The following is a 24,038-nucleotide window of genomic DNA, read 5'->3' on the forward strand; positions in this document are numbered from 1 at the left end:
TCACTTGAAATAATAATAATAAAAAAAGTATATATATATTTTTTAGTATAGAGGGTTTTTTTTATAGAGGCTCATGCTCCCCTGTAACAGGAGTGCAGTATTAAAAACATGTTTTCAAAATTAAAAAAAAAAAAAAAAAAAAGCATTTTCCAAAGAGGCCATTACTAAGAACTGGCTCAATTTTAACAATGGTAGACAAAATACAAGAAATAGTAAACTTAATACTCTTCTCTGTTTAAAGACTGTGTATTACTGCTTTCACTTTGGTCCTATTATGTATCCATGTAACGGTATGATAAATGATGAAACTAAATAAAAATTAACAAAAAATCCACTTTGTCATAAATCATTCTTTCCAAAAATGTTAAAATGTTAGAAATTATCCAAGTGACATTTATATGTTTAACTTCCAATTAACCACATTATAGTTTTCAAAAACTGGGCAAAAACATGTTATGCTATGCTGTTCATATATAAAACATACACACAAGGAGTAAAAATAAAAACACCTTAAAAATGCAAGTTTATACCTTAAAATGTAGGCAAATCAGCTGTCATCATGTTGGAATATGCTATAAAGATGCAATAATGCAAGTTATCAAAATCGTTTGATCTGAAAGTGCCTCAAATCCTCATATTGTGCCATACTAAAAAACTGACATATTTCATGATGACATGTAAACATATATAATGTGACTTTCTTGGAAAAATGCAAAAGACCACAAAGTAATCCAAGTATACATGTGTATCCTCCAAGATTTACCACCATGTAAGTAATCAGTATTCCTTTCAATAAAGTAAAAAAAGGGAAAAAGTATTCTTTTTTTATCCCTGACAATCAGGGCTGATATTGTGACCAATTTCCTAAATCAATTTGATTCAATTCACATGGTTCTAATACCATTAACCAAAATTCAATTAGAGTCAATCTGCTTCTAATTAATTACTGTATTACAAAATAGTTGTCAGAAAGAGAAACTACTAAAATATTAAAATACTCATTTATGTGTTTGTGCTACAAATTTTGAACCAACAGCTTGCCCAGGCAAAATTGTAACGTGACACAAATCTTTAAATTAGATGACAATATAATTTCAGTAACTCTTTCATACCGGTGCCCAGAGTTATGAAGGTGGAGCGGCCGTATTTTTGCACCCAATGGTCTCATGGCTGTTGGTGCTCCATAAAACTGGTTAATCTTCTTTAATGGTCTTTCTTAATCTTTTCTTAATGGTCTTTGAACCATCTCCCAGTACCTTCCTGTGAACCAACAAAAGGATCTTTGTCACTGATGAACATAAATAACTCTCCACCTTGGAACACGTCAACACTGTTGTGTTGTTCTCAGCAGTTCCACATTTAACAATAACACGCTGCAGACTGTTTATACATAAGCTGTGTCAAAGGTTCAACTGTAAACAGTTATTCATAGACAAAGATAAGGTGGAGCAGAGCTGCTGACAATGAGCAATGAAACTCTTTACACAGAATATGAAATTTTATATCCACATCACAAAATGTCAGCACTGATGCTTATAAACTAGGACGATGGCACAATATTTCTGGTTAAATACACTCTTGCTACGCATGCGCAAACTATCGAGAGGAAATTACGTAATTTTAAAGGTCCCGTAGTGTAGATTATCAGTAATGGAGAAATGATTTGTAGATGTGTGCGAAAAGAAATAAAATAGATAATTGACGACATTAAAGCAAAAATGTTGTGGTATCAGTACAGTCAAGTCAGAAAAAATGACATTGTACCCGAACAAAAAGCAGACTGTACAATTGAACAAATGAAATTACGTGTAATAACAGAAAATCATCTTCAAACTTTAATTCTTAGCCTTCGGCTTTTTAAGCATTTGTCTTTTCCAGACGAGCCATCGGCTGTGCATTGAGTGTCCACAGAGACGAAAACGCTGGACTAAACACGCTAGCAGGTTAAAAAAAAGTTTATCGAGAAAAAAACTAATGCACTGGTAACCATAAAATGGCTGAACATCACATAATACTGTTTGTGTCAAGTTATCTTTACCCTTGTAACATCCACACACGCTCGACGAGACCAAATGTTTGTTTGAAAAACGACAGCGCCCATTTCCGGTATAATTTAAAAGCTCTTGCTAAGCATCCGCGGGAGAGGAAATTACGTAAATGTAATTTTCAATGTGAAATAATTTGTAGAGCTGTGTGTACAAATTAATTAAAATTACAACAAAACAAAAATAAATAGAGAGCACAAGATTGTACCCGTTTCTTGATAACATTTTAGATTTCCAATCAAATGCTTCCTGATAAAATGATGATGATCAGAAATAATGATGATCAGAAATATTTGTATTTTGTATTAAAAATATTTCTGTCTATCTACCTATCTATCTTTCTGTCTGTCTGTCTGTCTGTCTGTCTGTCTGTCTGTCTGTCTGTCTGTCTGTCTGTCTGTCTGTCTGTCTGTCTGTCTGTCTGTCTATCTATCTATCTATCTATCTATCTATCTATCTATCTATCTATCTATCTAATCTATCTAATCTATCTAATCCAGCCAACTGCCCAACATTGTAGTCCAGTCATCATCTCGTGTGAATATTCAGGGATTTGGGGCAAAACGTTGGGGTAGGATTTGGGCCTTGATCATGTGACAACTGCAGACGTAGAATACATTGTTAAACAAACCCTGCAGAATCATAGCAAACATAGCAAATAGTCGTTGGAGTAAACAGTCTTCAGACACAGAGTAGTACACACACAAAAGCAGTGTTGTCAACAAAGTTTCTGCCACGTGTCATAGTAACACTGAAGACAGTGCTGGTGGTGATGTAGGTGGAGCTGACAGCTTCCCAGCCATTGAAGATGACATACCAAGTTTCACCAAGTGTCAGCTCTGGTTGTTGTCAGGACGCCCTCTCACTGAAACCACATTATGTAAAACAGCCTCATTAAAAAGCAAATACATTTAAAAACGTTTTGGGGTGAGAGACAGGGATACTTAACTCACCGTAGATGGTGCGCTGTTCGACGACACCGTGTCTGGGTACCTCGAAAAAAGAAGGTGTTTATTGTTGTTCAGAGTTGTTATCATCCCCAGCAGCACATTATATTAAACCCCTGTCATATGGGGATATTTTGTTAGACGCCGTATTTGGGGAAAACATTAGTGAAGTGGTGTTGCGTTGGTGTTGAGTGGAAATGTGGAAACTGTCAGAAATAATTTCTGGTGGACATGAAAAGATGTGTTAAAAATGAGCCTTGTTTGTGTCGTAGCGCTGCGGCGTTACCTGGACAATAAAACGATTTTGGTAGCAGAAAGTTGGAGAATTTGGAGACAGGGTTTATGTAATGTGAGAAGATGTGTGATGGGCCGCTGTTGTCACTTCTGATGCAGCATGATGCCCTGAGGAGTACATTTTCTCTGTGTAAATACTCAGTGGATGACATACACAAAGTCGGCAGGGTAAATTAGGAGGAATAATTCTTCAAGATGGCAATGCAGGAGGAAATGGGATTTAAAAGTACTTCTGCCTAAAGATCCTGGCCGTACAGGAAGACTTGTAGTTAAGGTGACTGAAGGGAGTCTTATTTCTGGCAGCGGAGTCACATTAGTGACATTTATCACTGAGGGGGGAGATGGTATAATTAGCTTGTCAGACGACTTTAGGCCGAGCTGCCGCTCTGTGGAGAGGAATGGAGCGCAGACCCAGGGAGCTGACAGGCAGTCGATAACGTGGCAATTAGTGTCATAAATAATTCTAAAGCCAATTATATTAAAATGGACTTCACACACTAAAACAACACTTTATTTCCTATGGCTTTATGATGTGCATGGCATCAAACACCAGGGGCAGATTTCCCTCTCTATTTCTACATATGGCCAACATATGGCTAAGTCATAACGTGAAGCATAAAAATCAGAAGCGCTGTGTCGGAGATTTATTTGTTGATTTAGTTTTCTTTTGACTCATGAACGTCCTCCTTATTGCTGAAGCATCACCCTCAGTAAAAAGCAAATACAAAGTGTAAAACCACTTTTAATCAAAATTATATTGCCTCCATGTTTCTGGCTGTATAAAACGGCTACAGCTCGTAAAAAATGTGAGTAATATAATGGCAGTAGTGGTTAAATATATCAAACGCTCCTTGTGGCCTTGGGAGGGTCAAGCCCAGTATGATATATAGAGAAGCCTGTGATGGCTGAAGGTCGTGTCAGCTTCCCCTGCATAATGTATGAATCCTGTAACTCCCTCTGACTCCAATCTTCTGAACCTGAACCTTGGGATGAAAATTTTACTAAGTAAATCAGGAAGCATGCCGGCATTTCTATTAACCTCCAGTGTGGAGCTGGCAGAAACGTGAATCACGGTAAATAATATCTTGCTAACTGTAAATCATGTTTACAACTTGTGCCAAGAAGTGACATCATGGGATGGTGCCATCTGTTTGCCGTTTGTTACCTCAGATTTCATTGCACAAGGAGGAAGAAAAGAAACAAAAATCACTTTGTGTTACGTTGTGTTGTAGAGAGAAAAAGACAAATACGGTGTACTGGTTTTTCATTCACTCATCTACACAAACACACACACGCATGTGTGTGTATGTTTGGATATGTACATACATATACACATATATGTAAAAATGTATTTATACATATATATGTAAATATGTACAGAATATATATATGCATATGTGCATTTACTTATGTATATGTACATCATACATATATACACACAAATATATGTCATATCATATATATACATATATGATGTACATCTTTACAAATATATCTATATCAATATATACACATATACAGTATATAGATATACACAGTGCATATATCTAGGATATAGCTCTTTGATGAGCATCATTTCTCACTTTAAACATGACAACAGCCAGGAGCTTCGATTTAAGTATTCGTGGAGTAAAACCAAAGGAAAAGAATATGTTGACCTTTACGAGGGAACACAAAGGGTCAAGTGCAGCAATTGTGCCTCAGAGGCAGTTTGCCTGCCAGTGCTGGTGGATCTATATATTTACTCCATAAATGAAATCTTTATTCCACGTTATCTGTTTCCTTATTACAAACATACATTTTCTCCAAGTGACACGTAAAGATGTAATTTAAACAAATATCCAGGTGGCAGCGCCGCAAGTTTCCATAGCTTCTAACCCCACCCAGCGTGTAAGACTGTGAGCTCCTGCCCTCTTTCATTTCTATATCAAAGGGTAAACTAATGCAAAATGTATATGGCCCTTGGCACGAAAGATGGTGTTGTGGCTCAGTACAGGAAGATCGCTGTGCTAAAAGCTCAAAACATCTGTGTAAACACATGGCCTTCTTCCAACCATGTAGACAATGTTCTCATAGCCTTAAGATAGATGTCCAAGGCAATATCCCCTACCCTGGGGGCACACTGGTATGGCTTTGAACATCTGAGAAACCTTCAGCTTCAAGCAGTATGTCCTTTCAATATTCAGACCTACTGTAGGAAAGAATTCAACATATGGCTCTAATTCAACTGAGCTTATTTTTGTAGGCGCCGATTATGAATGGAAGTATGCCGATTGTGAATCACGAAGGTTTTAATGTATAATAGACGTTGAGAAGGAAGGACGGATGGAACAAAAGGTGAAGCTTTTGTCTTTGTTGTTGCTCTTTAATTCTGTTAATAGCCCAAGGTAAAGATTTATCTGCTCTTGTCAATTTACCTTAGACTCAAAATAAAGCACCAAGGTCACTTTTTCCCTGTGTGGCCCACAGGATTAAATTGTCATGTCCCTCTAATAGGCAGCACAGGGAATCATTAGTCCAGCTCAGCTGCCTGACTGATAGGCATTTCAGTCCAATCATGGGAGTGTGCCGCCACGGGCCAGCCAGTATTGACACTGTGTCAAGTCTGAGAGGGGACGCCTTAATCAGCCAGGACACACTCAACATTGATTTGACAAGCTGCCGTAATGACCCCCCCTTGTTTTGGTAAAGGATCATTGTTTATCCAGGCCGCCATTGATGCACTGGGAGTGCCGCATTGTCACGGAAACTACGTCCACGATTCTGACCGGTATTACTGTACATAATTGTGCTAATATTGACTGATTACATCGGTTGGTCAATCATATCTTTGATCAACTTCAATCTCCAGTGTCCTCCAGTCTTTTTTATAGAGACCAAATGTCCCTCTGTCTGTAGCCATGTTTGTAGTTCAGGACATGGATTCTTTTCAATTAAAAAATATGTAGAATGACATAAACGCATGTCTCCAGGAAACATTTAGATGTTAGCAAAGAAATTACAGAACGGAAATTTTCAAACCTGTGCTAAAATTATCTCTCTGTCCTTTAAAACCATTGTTATAATCTTCCTGTTTTTTTCTTGGCACGGCGGCTCCACGTGTTTGTTTATTAAGAAGAGGTGACACCACAGCTGGCAGGAGGATCAGGAAAATCAGCAGCCTGTCTGCGAGGTGTTAGACCATAAATATTATTGGCAGGCTGACAGTCTCCCACAGAGCCGCGGCGTGTAAAATCGTTAACAAGCAACATGATGGGCTCTCTCCATCCCCAAGGTGAGAAGGTGGAGAGTGTTTTTATCAGCCCCTGTCTCCAGGGTGCAGCGAGGTGTCTAGTGTCACATGATCAGTCCGTCATCATCGTAGATCAAGACATCAAGCGTCTCTTTGATAGACAAATGTGTCAAACTCAGCCCACAGCTGCCTCGTTTGTGTATTCAGTGCTTGCTCGGAGAACAGAATGTGAGAAAATTAAAAAGCAGGCGGCCCGCAGAACACGATACGATACGTCGGCCTTTAATTTGTGAAAATACAAAAATGAAATCATGTACAATTTATGTACAAGCCTATTTGTACAAGACAATGATCTGTATTTATTATTGATATTGTGTCACGGTCAGTAATAGCATCATCAGTAAATACACGAGTGAATGTACTTTAAAAAAAAAATCACAGAATGATTTAAACTAGACAAACAGTTCTCTTAAGCCCACAGGAACTGAGAGTCGGCAAAATTAAAACTCCACAAAAAACTCCACAATAGGCCCCACAGATTATTTCTTTTAAGCAGACAAAATAGTCATATTTAAATTGGAATTGAATAAGAGTGATTGAGACATTGTTTTTAAGACTTAAAAATCTCGAAAATATTTTTTTCTTCAGGGAAAGATTTTCAAAGGACAGTTTGTAGGAGAGTCTTTTTTTTTTGTCACAGCAAAAGTCAAAATGCATTTAAATCCAACTTAACTTAAAAAGCAGCCCCTTCTCGCAGCAGTGGGTCTTGTTGTTTCCTCCGATGGCTTCAGCACTGCCTGGCACATCAATGACACTGTGGGAGGTGACGGATGAAAAGATGGCTGTGATGTTCTCTGGTGACAGAAGAAGTTTTTTGTTGTTCTCTTGTTTTGTGTGCGTGTGTGAGAGTAAGTGACAAGGCAACTAAAATACCTGTGTTTACAAAGTCAAATGAGACAACTGCTAGTCATTCTCACGTGCTAAAACAAACGAATTGTCCTTCCGTCTGTGTCTCTCTCATAGATGTGTCAGAAGACGATGGACTTTTATAAGAGAAACAGTCGATCGTAATAACAAAAAAATGTATATAGCCGTTAGAAAAATATTACGATAGAGCTGTTTTTTAGGCAATTAAAAAAAAAACCACGAACATGTGTGAATATGGCGTTAAGATTGGTCATGGAGCACATACAGTACATCCAACTGACGGCCTCCAAGACAATCCTGTGTCAGGCAGTGCTTACAGCCAAGGGAGGAATAAAGGTGCCCACCTTTGCGATATGTGGCTTTGACGTTCATCTCACTGACACACTGTGGAATATGGCGTAGCTTATCGTGGTGATGTTTGGCTATGCTGTTGATAGTGTCTCGATACGAGTGGGACCGTAGTCCCGTAGATGTGATGTGACAAAACAGCTCTATCATATTGTACTTGGCTATCGAGAAAACGAGACCTGTGGAACTGCTGAAGTTGAACTCGAGTTTTGGACGTTGCAACCCAATGGCGACGAAAAAGAGCCAGAATTCTGTGAAAGGCAAAGATAAGACAGAATGATATATATATATTTATATATGTATACTGTATTAGCCATGTGACAGAAATCACAAGTTCTTAAAAAACTTTGGGGCCAAGTGCCACGGACACATGGACACTGGCTATGGAGACTGTCATAAATGGTGTGAATTAGAGCGGGTCGGTGATGATGGCGTTGCAGCAGGACGTGGAATACTCACTCAGACATACTGTACAGATTGGTTGTGTGACACTGGGTAAATGCAGTAGTAGCAGTAGGGGGCTAAAAAAGGCAACATTTACTGCAAAAACATTTGAGCTAACAACAGCTGTAGCAGTCGGAGCCACGTTTACATTGTTTGGCTTCCTTGAGTGTCCGTAGTCTCCCAGACCAGAACAGAATAGAACAGAAAGCCATAGAATGTGGCCACAAGAAGTGGCCTAATGTCTGAGTATTGTTATTGGTAGAAGTTGTGATTATTGTCTGTATTGTATCTTCAGTCCTAATGAAGGTGGATAAGGAAATAAGGGAAATTGCGTCTTGTGTCGTCTGATGGTTTATGTTGGCAGATGAGAAGTCTGCAGCAGTCTGCAGACTTGTACCACACAGTTGTCAACAAGGGTCCCAGAGTTTAGCACTCGTCCTCTGCTTCTCACAACATTGGAACCGAACTGCTCGTTGATTTAGTGTGACTGACTTGGCTGATGGTAAGGGAACTGTGTGGTCCTCGGCTGGCCTGTAAACTCATCTGTAAACCATGTCTTTTCTGAAAAAGTAAGAAGAAAAAGAAATATATACAATGAGGACAGAATCGGATAAAATCAGAATCAGATTTATGCACCGTGGTGGACGTCACTGTGGACTCTGACCAGGGACACACAGGCGCAGGACGACACTGTACCGTGCACAACACAAGACCTTTAAAAGCAGCACCTACTTTTGCTTGTCTCGCGACTCCCTGCTTTTTGTGCGGTTGCTGCGGTTGGCGGCTGGGATAGAGTGGACGGAGGAGCTCTTTTTACTGGAGGAGTACGACGAATGGGAAGAGTGGGAAAGGTTCGTTCGAGACTGCCCGGCGTTGTGGTCAAACTGCATCAGGCAGAATATCAGGTCTGAGGGCACCATCTCAAACGCGTACGGTGGATTAGTGATGACGTACCTACAGGAGAAAGAAAAGAAGCAGCATGCAGCTTTTATATATTCTGTTGCATTGTGGGATATCTAAACTCCACCAACTCCTTTATTTATCATTTGGACTTTTTTTTCACAAGTTTCACTCACCGTTTGGTACACTGGCTCTGCAAGTTCAAATGTGCGTCTCGTAGCCGATATATGCCAAAGCACAGCATGTTGTATGTTTTCAGGGCTTTACAGAACAGGTCTCCGTAGCAACCGCCCTCCTGTACACAGTGTTGATCACATTTAGTGCTTCATTTCATCCAAATATATGACAAAACAATTACTTTGACTACTGTTTATGGTGACTACTGCACACAACACACATATATTTGAATTCTTCACATTTATTTGCAGTCAAGTTTCTGAATAAAACCCGGCGACTTGACTCACTCACCCCCAGGTCGGCAAAGGGCCCGTCGTACAGGGCCAGCTGAGCCACGCGACACCTGTCCCTGTTCGCCAGGGTCTGCGGTGTGCTGTAACCGCCTCGCAGAGCGTTCTCTTCCGCCAACAGCCCCTCCAGCTCCGGCGTCGCTCCGCCCGTTACCAGTGTCCGGATCAAGGTGAGGATATTATCGTTGAAGTATGTCTGATGGGACACAGGTAGAAAGGATGACGAGTGTTAGAGCAAAACTCACCACTGGACCTTTTCAAAGTGCTGCCTATTCCAAATGGTGCTATCTGTCATGTCACACTGTTCTGTACAGCCAGCCGAAAAGACAGAACAACCCAATTACCGCAGGTTACTTTCATTGCCGTCAAGTCCACCTGAACACCTTTCTGCTGTTTCGGCGTGTCTTACAGCTACATAACAGATTCCAAAGATCAACTCAAAGCCAAAGGCGTTACATCGTCTCTTTATCCAAACCTGACGTTACTTTGTTAATTTCAAGAAGGGCAAATGTCTGCCCTTCTCTCTGCACCGCGGCCACTTGTCTCCCCCACTGCTTGTACAGCACAGTGACATCTCCCCTCAGCTGCTGACAGCACTATTGACTAAGATGATGGATGAGCGCTGTCCATTAGGTGGCATTACCTACGTCTGCGCTGAAGCACACTCGAAGCTAGCTTTGTTCTGACCTCAGTCAAAGTGAAAGGCAGACAAATGAAGCCATCGTGTCTGAAACAAGACCCGGTCTTGTCATCTATTGTTTTAATGGCTGCGACAAAGCACTCTTTCACACTGCTGACAGATATGGCCACTGAACAAAGCCTCTGTCTCAGTCTTTCTGTATGTAGTTTGGGACAAATATAGTAGTACAGACTTTCTATTACTTTTATTAACACAAAATAAAGACTCCCCATATAAATTTAATCAAAAATGTGAATTTCCTTCAAGTATTCTCATCATCGACTGCTTGCGACAGTTACTGTTGAGGTCAAACTAAAATAAATAAATAACTTGAAATTATTGATCCCATATTTGGGAAATTCTTGTGCTTCTGGGAATCAGACCCAGGACTCTATAGTCTTTGATTCCGAGACAGGCGTGCTAACTGCTACACTATAGAATTGACCAATAATTTAGTGTTTCCCTGATTTAAGTTTGACAAATATTCTCATTCCAGACAAAAATAACACTGCAATTTCACAAGTAAATTTCACCAAGTTCATAATAACTGTGGTCAAATCCCTCGGTCCAACAGTATTTCAAACATATGTCAATACATAGTTACTGTAAAACTGACTCTCACTTACAGCACTCATCAAGGAGTCCAGCACGCTCACTGCAAAGGCTGTTCCACAGGCAAACGGCTGGGTGAGGTACAGTTCTGTGTCGGGGTCGTCGTCGTCATCTTGGTCCAGGAACTGAACGTTTGAGTCGTTCACTGAAGACGCAAACGTACGCTGTGTTAGTTCATGTTCTCATTTCAGCTGATGGTTGAGAACCAAAGTTTGTGATTTGGGAAAAAAAGGATGATTTGTAGCTTGAGGTGAAAGAGAGAACGTAAAAGTACAGCGGTTGTGCTCAACAGTTGGTAGCTGCAGATATGGACTGTATTAGTGAGCCCAGTGTCTCTATTTGAAATTTGGACAAGGCCGCATTTCCTTTAACTGAATCCAAATCGTGCCCGCTACATTCCATATCCAGAAGTTTCATGCACAATCGTGACCCCATGCATATTGTCAAAGCCCCCAGCCGTCATTCAAAGTCCACCAAAGGTCAGCGGAACTGATAAGCGATCGTTCGGATTGTAAATTCAAGACAGGACTTCCAATTACTTCAGCCCTCGTGTCAAAACAAATGAAAGCATCTCGTTGCCCCAGAACCTCCTTTGAAGAGGTGTCTGTGCGCAAAAGAACGCATGCAGTAGCTGGAAGAAAGTAATGATGTAAAATTTAGTCCGAGAGCAGCTCTTTCTGCGAGGACAGAAACAAACGTCAGTCATTTCGACAAGGGCCGGGATGAAAGGAGGCCCAGTGAATGTGATCCGACAGAAGATGCTACGAAAACTGCCACGAGGACTTCTGAGGGATCAAAGGCCTTGTAATTCTTAGAAAAATAAAAGGGAACAATTTTGCTTTGAGATAAGGGGCCAAAACAAGACGGGCAATTTCAACCAGAACTGAGGGTAAAATGTGCTCAAAGTGATGCTGTGGGAATGGACTCAGCCTCTTGTGCAGCGAGAGAAATCAAAAGAAAGCTGATATGGAGGCAGCAGTTACAACACTGCAGTACAGGACAGAGTGGAGCACTTCTTACCAAGCTCGGTTATCATTTGTATGCTGGTCCCACTGCTTTTATCCTGACTGAATGAAATCACAGGCACTTTTTTGCCCGCCTTCGCTAATGGCGCTAGACAAAATGTTGAGGAAAAACAGTTACTGGAGCATGTCAACAAGGGACCAAGAGAGGAAGGAAAAAAAAAAGAAAACACAAAACCTCTACGTGTAGTTAATCAAATGTTGACAACCTATAATTGCAGAAATTGCATTTTCAGATCTGTTTACAGCTACTTAGCTGAAATCGACATGGCACAGTAAAGCAAGCACATCAATCATGTGACACGGGGAAACGGCGGCCGGCGTACCGAGCTCTGTTATGATGGGGATGTTTGCTCCTGTCGTCACCGAGGTCTGCCTCACTAAGCCGTGGACAGGGCTGTTTTCTGGAGAGGATCTGTCCATTCCTGGTGGTGTGAAGCCTGAATGGGCGGGCACACGCACACATACACACAGAAAACAAAGTACATCTGTTATTGCAATATTCAGTACTTCATCACCGGCTGCAAACAAGCACATCAGCAATGTGGCAATTTCTTTCCCAACCGCTGCTCGGGCATTAAGTTGCTGAGTGCGATGTTGCCGCCCCACTGATGAGACCCAATATCAGCGTATATATTATACATGTGACATACCGCTCATTTTGTTTCCCTTGACCGTGTGTGCCAGGACATGAAAACCTTTTTACACACGGCACAAAGACAAGCGTGTACGGTAAGGAGCCATGAAATAGAAAATAACTGACGCAAGATTGAATTCGGATCGACCTGACAGTCCTTGCTTTCCTCAGACTGACAAGTAAGCACATTAAATCAATGATGCTGTATGTATAATACATAGGCCGTGTTTTGACATCCATCACTAACTGCTGACTAAGGCAAACGCGAGGTCATACATGTATTAGAGGAATAATGAAATTGGCAGGGATCGCCACCCCCTCGCTCTCCCCTCTCCGCAGGTCAAAAGGTTTCTAAAAGCATTTGTCTCACAGCCGCAGACAGAGCAGTATTAAAGGCCCCGTGAACTCATTGTTTCTGCAGCTTATGTACAAGCTGTAATGTACGATTCTCATTTCTACAGCAGTTGGTACATTTTCTAAATGTGCAATATAAACTGCAATCCTCAATCTGATAATCTCACAACGGCGGCAGTCAGTTTGTTTTTTCTCTAAACCTACTGTAATTCAATTCAGTTCTTATAAACGTTTCTAGAAATTCATACCAACACACTTCTGTGGACTGTTGTGGATTGATAACAGTAATATGCTTTATTATATTTTCCTGAAAAAGTCTTCAAAAATAAATTGTTCTCAAAAAATTAATACAAATGCACTGATTTGCTTTTTATATGGTTAAAATTTAGGAAAAAAATAATAGGAATTGTCATTTAAGTTTGTCAAATGCACTGACGTCTGGTCGGTGTGACAGCCCCTACTGAAGGGTAGTCTCGGTGCCAGTGCCCTGTCCCTCACAGGCAGTGCAGTGAACTATGATAGGGCGCTGCCTACCTTGGGAGTTGGCCTGCAAGACCCCAATGCTGTCGTCAAACTGCATGGATTTGATGTTGAGTGACGCCAAGATGCATTCCTTGTCCTGCAGTGATGCATCGTCAATATTGTTCTGATTGGCTGACAGGATGACGCACATGTCACAGAGGTTGATGTTGACAGCCCTTAGATCTGCCCGACTCAGCGGTGTGCCCTTTGAGAGAAAATAACAAGTTTTACTTTCTAAATGACGACACCAAAAATGTAGAAGATAAATGACGAGGGCAACTGCTACCACCCTCATTTTAATGGAAGGCCAAAAATGGAGAAAAGTCAAGTGCAGTAGTTTTTATACAGTATTTATGATTGTTGTGAAGTTATTTTTACATTTTATCTTAGTTAGTAAAATAACCTTAGAACTTTGGTCTGAACTGTCTTTTTTTTAATGTTTCAAATCCACAGATTTCTCCTCACTTACTGGCAGAATAGAAACTTTTGGAAAGTTGTGAAGAGTCTCCCACTCTCTCTTGAAATACTCAAGTGAGCCCACGAACACAATGTGCTTCAGCTCGTGGTAATGAAAGTTGCTGGCCCTCAGGGGCATCACGAAATTCCGGAGACCGATCAGTGCTGATTTCACATCTCCGAATATGCACACGACCACATGACCGCTCAGGACGGTCATAGCTGCCTCGCTGCGTGTCTGTGGGACAGAAAGAGCAGGTAAAAAAATTAAAACAAAATAGTTAAAATAAGCATCAACTGCTGTTTTCTCCACTTTGCTCTTGTGAGCACACCCGTCGAAATACATTATGCGTCATGTAAATGCACCAAACGTCAAGTGAATGATGGCGTCGATACAAGAAACGCTTAATAAAACAGGTTCTCCGTATACAAATGACAAGTCAAACACCTCATTAAAGTGTTAAAGTGCCCTGTCAACCACTGACGGTGCTCTGCGACATGTCACATCTGTCACAGGGCAGACGAGTGTCAGGGAAAAATGACGTGTAGTATGCAAAGGGGCAGAACGCACCAAGATGACCTTCTCGATGTCTTTGGACGGGCTCCAATGAAACATCCCCGTCGAGTCATATTTCTTCACATTCTCGTCCATGCTCTCAATCTGCTCGTTCCCCGGGACAAGGAGTGGGTCGTGTCTAATCAATAAAGAGAAGAGAAGGACAAAGAAATGAGATCACTAGACACTCCAGCTGTGAATTCATGTCAAAGGGTTCTTGGGATATAGCTGTGGAGTCGCTGTATAAAATAAAAAACCTTTTTTCTAATTGTCAAAAAGTATTTTCAATACACTATTTAATTTCAAGGCTGTGCTCATTCCTGTCAAAGGCCATCTGCAGAAATGCCAACAACGCTGCCATGTCATCAAGCAGAGTGACATCAGCAGCATCGTCCAAGCGGAAGAGAGTGGCAACAACACACCGCCCTGACTGGCATGAGCACGGAGACGCAATTACGCCCCCTTACTGCACACAGCTTTTGACTTGGCGTGCTGCGTAGTATAAAAGCTTTAACAGACCAGACTTTAAATATTTCAGCAATTTGCCCAATCATATTTGCTTTCCAAAGTGAAGCGTATGAATTTTTCATCAGAGCATCAGAACCACACAAACTAATTTCCCTCAGCAGAGGACAAACGCTGACCACTGAAGTGGTCTCCACACACGTCACCTGCGGTTGTACCACGCTACGTCAGGTCAAGACCATGTTTACATGCGTATCTGTTTTTGAACGACATTCTAGAAGGAAAAATAGCATGTTGATGATTAAATATATCTTGAAATAGAAAACAAGCAGTAGTTAGTACATAACTTGAGCTGCCATATAAAGACACGGTCACATACAACCATTAGCACGTCAATGTCACACTAGATAATGCAATATTTACTCACTGTTTACAACATGCTAATTTAGAGCATTGTTATTAGTGATGTTAAGTATTATCTTATTTTGTAAAACCAATAACACGACTGCAAACTACCAAACTGCAAAAATGTTTTTCCACATGAAAATGTTGTTCATGTTGACATTATGAGACGCTCTGTATGATGAAGAGGTTTCAGTGACCATCATGATGGGTTTAATACAAATTATCGACTTATTCAGCTACAAACCGAGCAAAGAAATTCACCGGATAATCGTTTAAAAAAATTCATCATCTTAAAAAAACATAACGTATTTGGTGTAAAAAACATAAAAACCATCACATAGTTACGGTGTTAGGTTAAAACTGAGTGGGGATTTCATGAAGGAATGGTTTAATGTGACAAACACACAGACCAAATGTGAAAAATAGCAAGTGTGTCAATAACCAGACGCCTCAGAGGTATCTTCAGAGTGGCGTGCTGCCCCGACACAGTCCTAACGTTGCTCTAAATCAACTTTGTCAGATTGAGATCACGGCTGAAGATGGTATCTCCACAAAACACAGACGGCAACCTTCTGTCTTTGTCTCGAACCCTTTTAAATACTTCAGGTCCTCTCCTCATAAGACAAGCACTGTCTTTAATCCATCTGAGTGCTTCCAGAGAACGCTTCCTCAAGTAACACGTTACGTATGCATCAAAGTGTCCACTGGAAACCGTCAACCCTCGGGCCTCGAGACGGTGAAATTCAAAAAAGCCAGCCTTTGGGCTCACATACCCTCGGGCAAAACTTGAATGTACTTTTAGCGAAAGAAGAAAAGACATAGAGTAAAATGTTTTTAGACCTTAAAGACAAAGGAAACTGTCACTGTGACTTAGTGAGTTATTTTGACTATACATTTTCTGGTTGTAGGTACAGTACGTGGAGGTGGAGATTTTGTACTTGTACCATAAGACGTAAGATCGTCATCGGCAAAAATCCAATCAAACCTGCCACAACTGGTAATCTACACTCTTTAGCTAACTAAATTAGCTATCTATAACTATATATCTAAAAAGCAAGCCTGTATATACGTATATATATATATATATATACACACTATATTACCAAAAGTATTCGCTATATATATATATATATATATACATATAAAGACATAAAATGTATGGACACACACACTGACACACACACTGTCAGTGTGTATACATTTTATTTTCTGTTTTTTCAGCCACGACTTAAATCTAAAACGGGCGTTCGTCTTCGACTGAAAGCATTTACTGGTTTAACACCTCAGCTAAATATTTCATCAGAAGTCAAATGTTCCTCCACACAGTCAGCAGAGCTGCTGTCACTTCACTTTGTCCTTGTAGAGATGACTGGTGAGGCAGAGCTCTGCCAGGATAGCTATCGCTCACTGTCAGCCTTGACGGCTTGTCACTATCCCGCACTGCCAATTGCTTCGGCGGCGCTGCGGCAGACATGACGTGTATGTCACAGTGCAGTCCGATGTGACCAAACGTGTTGTGACATCCCACAATTAGATGTGTCTTAGGACCCATGGAGGAGCCGGTGGAAGTGGTGTTAATATCACTCCGGTCGCCTTTGCTCACACAGTGAGTGTAAACATAATAACTGTAATAATAATATTTCTTTAGCTAATTTTTAAATAGTTAATTTTTTAAACTCTCAAAGTCACTGCAACTTTATTCGAAAGTGAGGAGTGATATTCGAGACCATCAACTTCACCACTTATATTAACCTCACAGTGATTTTGGAATAAGTAAAAAATGCTACAAATGATTATGGTTGTACTTATTGAAAATCTTAAAAATTATAGCCATAAAATACATTTTAAAAATCCAAGAAGTACTTTACTCTACTACTTTGTTTGAAAGCACCTGAATGACCTAGTTGACGTAGAGGTCAAAGTTTGGGTTTAATTTAAGGAAAAGACATATATTGTACTACATGATTATATCATCTTCTAATCCCCGACCTTCTCAGTCATATCAAAGTCCCTGAGTTCAGGGTGACTTTACAGAAATGTGTCTTTAAATATGGCTAAAAGCAGACAGCTCTGACTCAGACAGAGTGAAATCCTCAGGCAGGTCATTTCAGTCCCTCAGGGCCCTGATGGCAGAGGTTCAATCCTTTTGTTAGCTCAGTGGGTTTGCTGATACACCTGGAAACAGAGAAGGATTTGTTCCATCACTCACAGCAACGGTTTCTCTACGAGTCATTTCTGGATGCTTTCAAATTTCCATTCTCATCGTTGGTTTTAGCTACGGAAGAAGAAAAGAGTGACGGACGTGTCCTCTGTGTCCTAGTGGTTTGTGAACACAACCAGAATGGTCATTCTCCTCTGAACGTGCTACTCCCATAAACCAGTTTCTCACAAGACACTACTGTGAGCGTTTAACTGAGTCGCTGTTTAAGAGCAACATAAACACAGTGAATGCACACGGGTCACATACTGAACTACAGTACTTTCCCCCCTCAGTATCTTAAGTGTTAAGCCGTGCTGGCTGCTATTTAGAACTCAGCCAAAGCAGGATGAAAGCTGATTTCTATGAAAAGCCATCCATCAGGAGTGCCTCATTCAGGGTCCTGCTCAAAAACCAGCTGGAGTCACATCATTCTGATAAATAGAATAGGATTTGGAGTGAGCCTAAGATGTCACAAGAACTCTGAAGAGATGGAGACAGACATCGGCTTCCACAAACAGGTTTATGCTTTAGTTTGAAAATGATTGTAAAGAGGGTTAGTATAAGAGTCTTCCCTTAAAAATGCCAATTGCATCAATAACACTACATTTGCAACTGTTGCTCAATTGATCCAAGACCCTGAAAGCCATTGCTTTGTTTTAAAAATGCCCTGATTCAGAGATATATCACAACTGCAACACACAAAGACAGGTATCTCATCCTGGGGCATGACGGTATCTTTTCAGAGAAATATGGCTGCCAATGAACAAGCATTTTAAATAAACTGCCTAGATGAGCATCGACACAATGATATGATATAACGTGAGCAGGAAAAGTTGGAAAATCCTTCACCTTATGAAAACTGACAAAGCCTCAATCCTCAAAAACCCACGGCCAATCTGTTGATCATTACTTATTTACAAAGGCCTTGAGGCCGCAGGTCCTGTAAAAACACATTTGATATAGTATACACCCAGATGTTTTTTTTCTGCGCTTGTTGCGATGAAGTATCCCTTAGGCAGTGAATGCCTCTCTTGCATGTAAGCAACAAACACACCGCAGTGCACGGAAGCACACATCCACCTGTACCGTTAGTGAATAAGCATGGCGAGGAGATGGATTGGATCGGAGGTTTGATGTTTAGCTGATGGCTATGGCAATGCAAGCACATGATTTTGATCCCCAGGAGTGAGGGAATCACCCGGAGCAATCGCCTTTGACATTACTTTGAACAAAATCAAACAAAGGAAAACACCCAGCAGGAAAAAAAAACAGAGGCTCTAAATCAAAAGAAGAGGCCAAAATGATTCATATAAATACTGTTTCTACCTAAATACTACCGCGTGCTGCCGATCGGCATTGTTTACGGTGGCGTTAAACAAAGCCGCACCTCCGAGCCATCTGCATGTTTCCGGCTACGTGTCAGGCGGTAGGGCTCTTTTGTGACTTGACACGTAATGATAGTGACTTCCACAATTATCATCCTTCTAATGGTCTCCTGTTGAGCAACCTCGCTATCTGCAGTCAAAATCAATGAGCGTGGGTTTAATTTTACAGGACAAGATAAAAGCAAGGTAGCATTTGAATTCACCTTTCATTGCAGTGATACATATCAACTGTGGCCTTACGCGCTGAAAGGAGCTCACGGGGATCTGACAATAGATGAATAGCCTGGGGCTATCTATCCTTTAGAGCCTCTCTGACTGTCATTAGTGCCAGGCCTGTTTAGGGCTGTAGTCTGCTGGTGTCACATAAAACCCTGTCGCACGTTTGCCACGGCGGCAGAGCAGAGAGGTTTTTTTTTAAGGCCATTTCCTTCATGTGAACAGTAGAGTGTGACTGATACATGCCGTTTAGGTCTCACATAAATATCTAGCAGCAAATAAATTTTACGTACAACATAAAAAATACATGTCGGCTGTGTATTTGTTGTTTTAATAAAAGGAAAAGGCATTTTAGAAAAGAGAAAAAAAAAAGGCTTCTCCATATTCCACAGACCGGTCGTTTTCCTATCAACAGGGGATCAGTGATTATGCACAGTGTGAAAGGTGTTGCTGATAGTGATGAGCCCACAGAGAGTTATCACCAGTGTCAGACTCTGCAGTTACCCTTGACTTTACACAGCATTTTTACTGTCTTTGAACTCATTGCTTTGCTTTTATGGCACATAACCATTTTGGCTCACGTTCTGGGTTCTCATCACCTTTTTAGCTGCAGCACCGGGCATTTTGCAAGAACGACGAAGCGCAGGACGCCACTTGCGTGCGAGTATTCCCAGTAATTAATGAGATACATTATATTGTACTCATAACTTGAAGTATATTTATATAATGTCCTTTTGAGCCAACAATCTATTTCCTCCTCACAGAGTTTATGTCCTGCTGACGTCTCTCCTACCTTTCCTGGCAGTTGTTCCAAACCCCAACATTACATGAATACATGTGACAAATACCTACAATACAAATACATGTGACAAATACCTGTTGATGGGTTTCCTTTACTGATAACAACAGTTATAATTAGGGATCTCCAATAATATAGGTCAGCCGATATTAGCATAGTTATGTAATATCTGTATCATTTTTTTCACCAATAATGCAATGTCTGTTTTTTGCCAAATGATGCCTGCCCGTTTTGGGGAAAAACAGCTGTATATGAAAATGAAAGTCACTAGATGGCAGCATTGCAGCTCATTTTATCAATCTATTTTAATATTCCGGTGACTGTATGCAGAATGCTGGTGCCAGGAACTCAAACAGTGGATTGTACAGAAAGACAAATAAATATTACCAGTCCCTTAAAAAGAACGTGTGTCCTCTAGGGGGGCAGAAAAATTGAGAAACACTGCTTTAACCCACCACTTTAATAAGCACCAGTGCCCCGCTATATCGGTATCGCTTGATAACGGAATTGGAAATAAGTGTTTGGACAATAACGGCATATCGGCAAAAAGTTAATATCGGACATCCCTAGTTATAAGACTTGTTGATGAGCCCCAGCGTGGCAATAGAAGGTCGACTTACTAGGTTTCCATGTCAGCATGATATCATACACAGAGCAGACGTGTCTGTCGGGATTTCCTACCGCATCAACTTGGGTGAGGAGTTTGGTGAAATCCTCATGCCTCCATTCCGTTGCTTCTTCTTGGGCGACAGTGCGGACTGATGGTCGCCTTCAACTGCAAGACAAGTCAACAGTGTGACACGGGCAGAGAAGCATGGAAGTACACACAAAACCCACACACCAGTTCAATCAAGACCAGCACAGCCCTGTTAGAGCTCAGTGAGTTAAAAGACATGGAAGGGTTAAAGAGAGAGTTAGATGACGGTGAGGTTGGGTGAACAAGATGCTGTGGGCGATACATTTTGACTTGTATGTAAAAAAAAAAACAAAAAAACAACAACAGCAGTGTTTCAGTGACAATGATGGGATGGATTATCTGCATGGCTGTGTGTGGAGATGGTTACATGCAAACCTCACCAACTGCCGTGCTAACGTCTGAGCTTTACTTGGCTAAAATCCACACAGTAACTTCTCTATTCGCCCACGCATATTGAACTCACTGTCCTTCAGCTATAATGTATTACCACTAAGTAGTCGACATCATAAATTGACTCATTTTGTGCCAGAGCTGAATAATTTCTGGACTTCTGCTCTGTCTTCATCTCAGGAGGAACGCCTTTGGCTCACATAATTAGGTTGGTTCTGGTGCCACAGTGATTTATGTACAGCTGAGATGCCCCTCGGTCATTGTCTTCACTGCCGCACAAAACTGCACCGAGATCTACACAGGAAGCGGAGTTCACGTCTTAGCCTGGAGTAAAGTCATCAGGCAAATATTTTCACAGGCTAATATCTGAGCACAGCAAGACCAAATCTGCTCTGTGGCCGTCCGTGGTAAAACAAAGACGGGCAGCAAGAAAAGTCTTTCCGCTAATCACATTTTAACAGACGTCTCTATTGGCAGGAACGGCTAGTTGCGTGTCGTGGAAACTGCATTTGTATGATCGTCAAGCTGTTAAGTGGTCCTGTTTTTGTTTTTTTTAATCTTTTTTGAAACAAGCGATTCAATTTAAAAACAAATGGATAGTCTCAGAGATCCTGCTGCTCCGCAGATGAACACTAGACTTGAAGCACTGCTAACACGCCTGAGAGTGACACCGTAATGAAAGATGTTGAAATAAGGGAAGGGGGCAGGACCAGGGGAGAGATGGGAGCTCCAGCACACTGGCCCTTCACATCTTGCTCGGCCTGTTCAATATTTAATGTTTCACAGCTGACAGCTGCACACACTGGGTCATTAGTAAGGAATGCTACACATGCAACCACTCCAGCCTGGCAAGCACATGCTTTGGTTGTGCTGTTGTCGAGCGCAGGCCTGCCAAACACATCGGGGGAGGAGGGGGGCGGTGCGGCCCTTACACTGCCTGTGACCAGCGACTGTGGCGGTTTTGCAGTGATTCTGGCCGTAGCCGTGTTTGACCGGAAGGCTGAGCGCCCGCTGCAGACACCGTGTCTCTTCTGCCTCCCTGGGTTTTCGGCCCACTTGGCCCAGGTCCCTGGAGCATATGATGCTCAACCTCGGGGCAGAGGCCTCAGTGATGGGCAGCAGGCTTCTCTTGCGGTTGTTGACCAATGGGATCGACGAAGAAGCTTCCCAACAGACCTGGTCTGAGTTGTAGTGGAGTTTAGCGGACTTGTATTGGTGTGTGGATGACTGAGTGAGGGTGTTTACTGCTAAATGAAGACGAGTCAAAATCAGCAGACGTACAATTCCAGTTAGTGGGTTATTTGCATTTTTAAAGGCTTATTACTGCCAAATCACAGAGTTCTGGTGGTATGTAGTTAACAACATTGTTATTTTTGGATTTATGTGCTATGGTTTTAGGGGCCATCTGATATTTCCCACTAAATTCCAATGTAATGCAAGTAAATTAAATTAAATTTGCAATGCTCCTCATGCTGTAAACTCATATCACGAGTAAATACAGCATTAAAATGATCCAGATGAGAAGCATGTGGGTTTGTTGACTATATTATTTCTCACCTGGTATTTAAACAAAACTAACAAATAAACCACAGGGCAGGAATTGATTTAAACTGATTTCAGTGAGACCTGAAAACATCTTACGACTTTCATCACAATTACATCACAATCACTGAGTTTGGGATGTAACTCTTTCCGGCATAAGAATGCTAATACCTAAATAATTAAAAGTCCTCATTTTTATTAAACACCACTTAACCACTTGCTACAGTCACCAATGAAGTGCTGGATTTGACATTTACTTTGTTATTTATAATAAACATGAATTAATAAATAGGCTTTCAGGTGTTCCGTTTGTTATGCCGTAAGGACAAGGAGGTGACAGTGGGAGTTAGCAGCCGATGCCTGCTGTAGCTCACGTCTGATGGGACGTGTAAAATGATTAGGTTTTTAAAAATACCAAGGTAACATCTTCACAGCTGCTTTGGCGAGGTTGGTGAAGATAAGTCTATAAATTTAACAGAAACAGGCAGAGGAACACAGCCCTCACGCTGAAGGAATACACTGGCTCGGAGCTAAAACTGGAGAATAGAGATGATTATTTCAACAGTCAGCTGTCGAGCAGATTATCCTTGCTGCTCCAGACCTTCACTGTATATCTGCCAAATGTCAAACCTGCACAGCAGTTCTGCAGGACAATATCACCATGAAATATTTGCTGCTTACTATAAATCGTAAACATGACTTGCCACATTTCTCTTATTTGATATTTTTTTCTTTAAATATTTATATAATAATTCTTTCTCATATATATGTTAAAAATATATATACTGTGTATTCTTTAAATATATATATATATATATCACACTGCAAACTTAAATATACTGGATATCTACATACTGTGTAGATATTCATGCTGTTTATAGTATACATACTATGTTTACATGTGTATGTATACTGTATACAGTATATACATATATATCACATACTGTTAATGTTTTGTTTGTATAAACATGCCTGTATGATCCAATTATTCTATACCTTTTTCACAGAACAGCACCATCACCATCTAGCGTTCAGCTGGTGCAACAGCAGTGCCGAGACGCAAACTGTCTCCTCATGCTTTACATTAGATGGATGGTGATGGAGCAGAGTGAGTGATGGAGGGCCAGCAGTGAAACACAGCAGATTAGAGACAGCTCACACAGTGACGGGGTGTGTATGTACAAGTGGAAGGGTTAGAAACAAATGGCACACGGGACGATGGCATTCAAAACTTACTTGACTTGATATATCCATTATAGCTATTTTTAGCTGAGGAGAATGTAGAAGACAGATGAAAGGTTACAGGGCGGTACAGACCGTAATCACCATAAATTATAAATCAAAGACTGAGGGATGGATCAAGCTTGGACAAAACACGTACACGACAATGGGGGGAAAAACTGTATCCTGACGAACGTGCTTATTGTTAACGTCTTTGCAGAATCTGTCAGTGCAATGGCTGTGCCCGTGACCTGCCAATCTAAAAAGTCACAGGTG

At 41.1% G+C, this 24,038-nt stretch overlaps 1 protein-coding gene across 9 annotated transcripts in view; it reads right to left on the reverse strand.

The window, feature by feature from the left end:
* Positions 1-8,138: 8,138 nt before the first annotated feature.
* The window catches only part of LOC103381911 (calcium-activated potassium channel subunit alpha-1), a 65,467-nt gene continuing 49,567 nt past the window's right edge, over positions 8,139-24,038 (reverse strand). For 3 of the 9 annotated variants that reach the window (XM_025057716.1, XM_008314496.3, XM_008314503.3), the window contains 12 exons: positions 23,778-23,810; positions 20,594-20,687; positions 14,458-14,581; positions 13,900-14,124; positions 13,443-13,635; positions 12,244-12,357; positions 11,916-12,008; positions 10,910-11,040; positions 9,606-9,800; positions 9,314-9,432; positions 8,970-9,191; positions 8,139-8,798 (listed from right to left, as the gene is read on the reverse strand). In XM_025057716.1, the coding sequence (XP_024913484.1) occupies positions 8,777-8,798; positions 8,970-9,191; positions 9,314-9,432; positions 9,606-9,800; positions 10,910-11,040; positions 11,916-12,008; positions 12,244-12,357; positions 13,443-13,635; positions 13,900-14,124; positions 14,458-14,581; positions 20,594-20,687; positions 23,778-23,810 (1,565 nt within the window). In that variant the 3' untranslated portion in view covers positions 8,139-8,776. The remainder of the gene's footprint in view (positions 8,799-8,969; positions 9,192-9,313; positions 9,433-9,605; positions 9,801-10,909; positions 11,041-11,915; positions 12,009-12,243; positions 12,358-13,442; positions 13,636-13,899; positions 14,125-14,457; positions 14,582-20,593; positions 20,688-23,777; positions 23,811-24,038) is intronic. The other 6 variants (XM_008314504.3, XM_008314498.3, XM_008314505.3 and 3 more) reach the window with 4 other exon arrangements.

The sequence above is a fragment of the Cynoglossus semilaevis genome, chromosome 8, assembly GCF_000523025.1.
Source record: "Cynoglossus semilaevis isolate Cse_v1.0 chromosome 8, Cse_v1.0, whole genome shotgun sequence".
NCBI lineage: Eukaryota > Metazoa > Chordata > Actinopteri > Pleuronectiformes > Cynoglossidae > Cynoglossus > Cynoglossus semilaevis.